Source organism: Impatiens glandulifera, chromosome 3 (genome assembly GCF_907164915.1).
Source record: "Impatiens glandulifera chromosome 3, dImpGla2.1, whole genome shotgun sequence".
NCBI lineage: Eukaryota > Viridiplantae > Streptophyta > Magnoliopsida > Ericales > Balsaminaceae > Impatiens > Impatiens glandulifera.
Genome location: NC_061864.1, coordinates 23,010,105 through 23,015,503, shown reverse-complemented (window position 1 = coordinate 23,015,503; position 5,399 = coordinate 23,010,105). Strand labels below are relative to the sequence as shown.

At 23.7% G+C, this 5,399-nt stretch overlaps 1 protein-coding gene across 1 annotated transcript; it reads left to right on the top strand.

Moving 5' to 3' along the window:
• Nucleotides 1-2,445: 2,445 nt before the first annotated feature.
• On the top strand, nucleotides 2,446-3,479 carry LOC124932239. Its single transcript, XM_047472856.1, has one exon. The coding sequence runs from the start codon at nucleotides 2,527-2,529 to the stop codon at nucleotides 3,358-3,360; it is 834 nt and encodes a 277-aa protein (XP_047328812.1). The 5' UTR covers nucleotides 2,446-2,526; the 3' UTR covers nucleotides 3,361-3,479.
• Nucleotides 3,480-5,399: the final 1,920 nt, after the last annotated feature.

Here is a 5,399-nt window from a genome sequence, read left to right as displayed (position 1 = left end):
TTAAATCTATTTTATTTATTATTTATAATATATATCTTAATATATAATATAATTAAACAAAATATGAAATATAAATATATTATAATTATTTTAATTTATAATTCTAGTTTTGAAAATCAAACTAAACTTAATTAATTATCTAAAAGTACTCATTACAATTAAAATGAATCAAATCGATACCAAAATGAATGATGTTAGGAAGATGATAAGAGTACCATAAAATGAATTGACTATTGAAAGATTATGTCAAAAACGGGATGTAAAAATGTGAAAATATATATAATAATAATAAATTTATTTTCTTGATGGGTTATAATCAACTTATATTACTATCTAATAATAGGTAATACATAAATAAATAATCTAAATATTTTTTGAAAAAATTGAAAATAGAAATGAAGACGAAAAAAAAAGGTAATTGTTTATGAACACCTCGTAGAGAAATCACCCACGTTTAAATTAAATTTAAAAAATATATATTAATAGAAACTAATAAAAATTAATATATTTATAATATGAACGAAGACATGGATCTTAATATTATTAAATATTTATATATATTTTTATATCATATTAAATATATTTAAAATTATATATTTATAAAAATTATTATACTCATATCATTTATTTTAAAATATATTATTTTTTAATTTAAGTTATTTATTAATATTTAAAATTATATATTAATAAAAAATTAAAAAAATTAATATATTAATATAATTTATTTTTAAATAATTTATTTTTTAATATTTAAAATTAAATTAATAAATATATACATATAACATTATGGGCTAGTTTGATTCAGCTTATTCTCAACTTATTGACGCTAGCTTATCCAGCTTGTTTTCTAGTATGTTTGATATGATTTTAGTTTATTTAATCATTAAGTTTGTGTATGTTTGATTCAGCTTATACACTCAGTTTATTTATTTTTTACATTTATAATATTATTTAATAATTAATATTATATATATTTATTAATTTAATTTTAAATATTAATAAATGATTTAAATTTAAAATAGTATATATTTAAAAATAAATTATATTAATATATTAATTTTTATATAAAAAAATTGATAATAGATAATTTTAAATATTAATAAATGACTTAAATTAAAAAATAATATATTTTAAAATAAATGATATGAATAAAGAAATTTATTTATTATTATTATCCAATTTTTTAATTATCAATTTATTTTCGAGCTCTTTCACCCTATTCGTATTATCATTCATTTCATTGTAATATATATTTTTAAATAACTAAGGCTAGTTTAATTTCTAAAATTATAATTATAAATAAAAAAAAATAACATTGTATTTATATTTCATATTTTACTTAATTATTTTATATATTAAGATACATATATTTTAATTAATAAATAAAAATATATTTAAATATATATTTTTTATTATAATAATTTTATATAAATATATAAAAAATATTATAAATATATATGAAATAGATAAGAGAAAATGAATAAAATGATTAGAAATATATTCAATAGATGAGAGAGAATGAATAAAATGATTAAAAATGAATGAAATAGATGTGAAAGAGTGAATAAAAAAATATTTTAAAATGATGAGAGAGAAAAACGCATTATAATCTTAAACGTTGGGAGGGAGGTAGAGAGAAAATTGAGTTTAAACGCAAAAGTGTGTTTGATTATAATTTTTTATGTGAACTTATTATGCAAGGTTATTGTAGCAGCTTATAACGCAGACCCCATAAACTGCTTATAAACGCAGAATCATACCAACCATATATATAAAATCATTATTAAATAATATTATAAATATAAAAAATAAATAAATTAAGCCACTTATAAATCGAAAATAAATAAGCTAAGATCATATCAAATTTAAAATAAATTGGTGTAAATAATTGAGAATAAATTTAATCAAATTAGTCTTAAAGCTTAAAAGTGGTTGGTTATTTAGAAAAAATAAATTATATGAAAATCAAATTTTATTGGATAAAAAAAATTTGGTTTTTAAAGATTATTTAAGTTAAATTATTAATATATATATATATATATATTAATTTGTTTTTAATTTAGGAAGGTAGTTGTACCTAGAAAATTAAATGTCTAAAAAAAATAATATTTTTTTTTATAATAACTCTAGAACCCAAAATCAAAGAAATTATAAAATATTAATAAAATAGATGAGACAAATACATTTCAAAAAGTCTAAAGTGATGAACATTAAAGCTTTTCTTTTATGTTGTTTGATTGTTGGATATGAATTAATTTCTACAATTATTTAAATTATGAATTAAAATATACTAAAATAATATTTAACTTATTCACTTAATTATTTAAATAACTCAAGATAAAACAAGGACAGAAAGAAAGAATGGACAATATGATGCCAAACAGAACCTTACAACCTCGAAATGGAAAATCTATCTATCTCTCACCCATCCATCCGTGCAAATTTTATTAATTAATTGCAAACCAAAAAATAACTACCCATAATATCAATTCATAGCCACCACAAGAGGAAGAGATCTAGAGAGAGATGAGACACTCAACAATGAAACCCATTTCCAGTCCAGGAAGAACAGAAAAGTTCCCGCCGCCATTAATGAGGTTCTTGAAAAATAACGTCGGAAGTAAGAGCAGTAGAAGAAGATACAGATCAACCCCAATGTTCTTCCGTAAAAAGACTGCAGTCATTGAACCAACCCAAGAACCTTCTTCTCCCAAAGTTACATGTATCGGCCAAGTCAGAGTCCGCCGGAGCTCTAACCGCAATCCAAGTCGTCGCCGGAGTACGGCAAAAGAAATCCCTTGTTCTTCCTCCTGCATGTGGGTCAAGAAATCAGCTCTTTCTTGCTTTAATTTTGTAAAACGGAAATGGTTTTCTCCTTTTGGGTATTGCAGAAAAGGAAATCTAAAGGAAGAAATTTCACCGGTTGAGTTGCCGGAGGTAATTAAAGTGTCGCCGCCAATGAAAACAGAAACCGAGTCATCATCGGTGATCGGAAATTCTTCGTCTTCACCTCCAAAGAACGCATTTTTACTGACGAGATGTAGATCTGCTCCTTACCGATCAACTTCTCTCGCAAGTCGATTTTTAAACGCTGAAAAAGAAGATTCAAATTTTCAAAACTCAATACCGACGCCGGAAAGTAGAATGGACCACCGAGAAAGTGAGTCGTCGGTGGGAACTCCGGCGGAAGAAGTGGAGGAGAGAGAGAAAGAAACGGTTCAGCCTTTGATACTAACTCGGTCCAAATCTGAACCGGCGCGAACCGGGGAGAAGATTAACCCGGAGATAGGTTTGTCTAGACCGAGAAGGTTAGGATTATCAGACAACCGTTGCTCTCCACGTGTTTCTGACTTCAATTAAGGCCTTGTTTGGATATTAATTAATTCTAGTCTAGTGTAAATATTTTAGCATAAATTTTGGTCAAATAGTAATTATGTGATTATTGTTTTGAATAAATATATTCAAAAATTGGAAAGAGAAATCTACTTATTAATAATTTTATATCATCATTATTTTGCATTTAATATAAAATATGACTTATCATGTGAGATTGAATAAATGATAAATAAAAAAATATATATTTTGAGTGGACATTAAACGTTTACATAGTATGATGGAATCTTTAAGGTAAAAGAGTAAAAAGACAAACAAGGGCTCAGACATTGCATTGATTACTTTATTATATGAGATGATATAATAAAATGGAATTATATATATATATATATATATATAATTATTTCATGGGCGGTTATAGATTATTTATTACAAGGTCTTTACTTTTCTTGTTATAATAAATAAGTTAACACTTCAATACTTTATTTCTTTTACAAAGTCTAACTAATTAACCAACCAAAAAAGCTAATATATCATTACTCATAAGTTTGTCCTGAAAATTAATATTTTAACAGAATTTTAAATGTTAAAGTATAAGGTGAGAGTTATTTTTATTTAGTATAAAATATGTGATTGAATTATATGATTTTATTTAGGTGATAGATTGATGAAAAAATGATTTTTGATAATTTTTTAGATCATTATTATACATAAAATAAATTTTATTATTTCTTTTGTCAAATTTGTTTTTATTTTTGAGAAAAGAAAAAAGTTAGTCTTATTTGGTTGTATTTAAAAAAACCTTCTGTAAAACATATTCAGATTCTTCAACAATTCCCGAGAAAGTGATAGAGACAACTCCTTAATCAACTAAAAATAATTGTAAGGATTTATATAGAGATGGTAATAGTATTAAACTCAACTATTATTTTTATTACCTACTAAATATTTATGTAGCTCTTTCAAAACTTATAATAAACTAGTAATTTAGTGGTTTTAAGATAAGTATATTTTGTTTAGGGTTGTTTTTTAATTATTTTTTTTTTTCAACGTTAAATTCGAGCCTCTTAAATTTTTTCATACATATATACCAACTTTAACTCTAATTCACGGTTATGTCCATATAAATGTGACAACAATATCCTATTTAGATTAGATGCTCAATTCCATTTTCCACACTACATTTAACATTACCATAGCAAACACATAGGAGAAAAAGAATTACATTGTCTTAGACTTCTTCATCTGTTTAATTTGTAACGTCACTATTAATAGCAACATAAAAAAACTCATAAAAATAGCTTAAGTGACCATGAGTCTTACTTTATAGGCCAAATACATAGAGTATGATTCTCATTGAGAACGTTCTAAAAAAAATGATAATATATGAGGTCTTGCTAGACAAATTCAGAATTAAATCCAGATAAAAAAATAAATAATTTAAAATATAATGCAAATTTAATGTTTCTATTTATTACTCTTGGTTTTTATAAGATAAGCCAAAATCAGCTGAGTATAGCTTAGTGTTACACTATTCAATAACATGAATATTAATCATCAGATCAGATCTTCTGCTACCGAATGGGGTGTTCCCCTGTTGCGGACCAATCAAAACTCAGCATTATTATTATATTAATAAATTAAAACTGGGTTGAAAGGAAGAAAGAGAACCCGGAACCCGTATTTTATTCCGAGTTCAGCAGAAACAGAAATGAGTGAAGCTTCCTTCGCTTCACTCTGTTTTACATGACCATTGAAGATACAGTCTACACTGATTTACATAATTGATATATATTTTTATATGTATATATTTAATATAAAATTTTAAATAATTTGTCAAAATATATTTTAATACATTATAAAAAAATTTGTGCATATTAAATATTTAAATATATACATTATGAAATAATTTGTACAAATTCATTTGAATATATCACAATTATAACATATAATTATAATCATTCATAAAAATTAATTTACATATATCAATTAGTTTTATATGGACAACTTTATGTAAATCAGTGTAGACTGTATCTTCAATGGTCATGTAAAACAGAGTGAAGCGA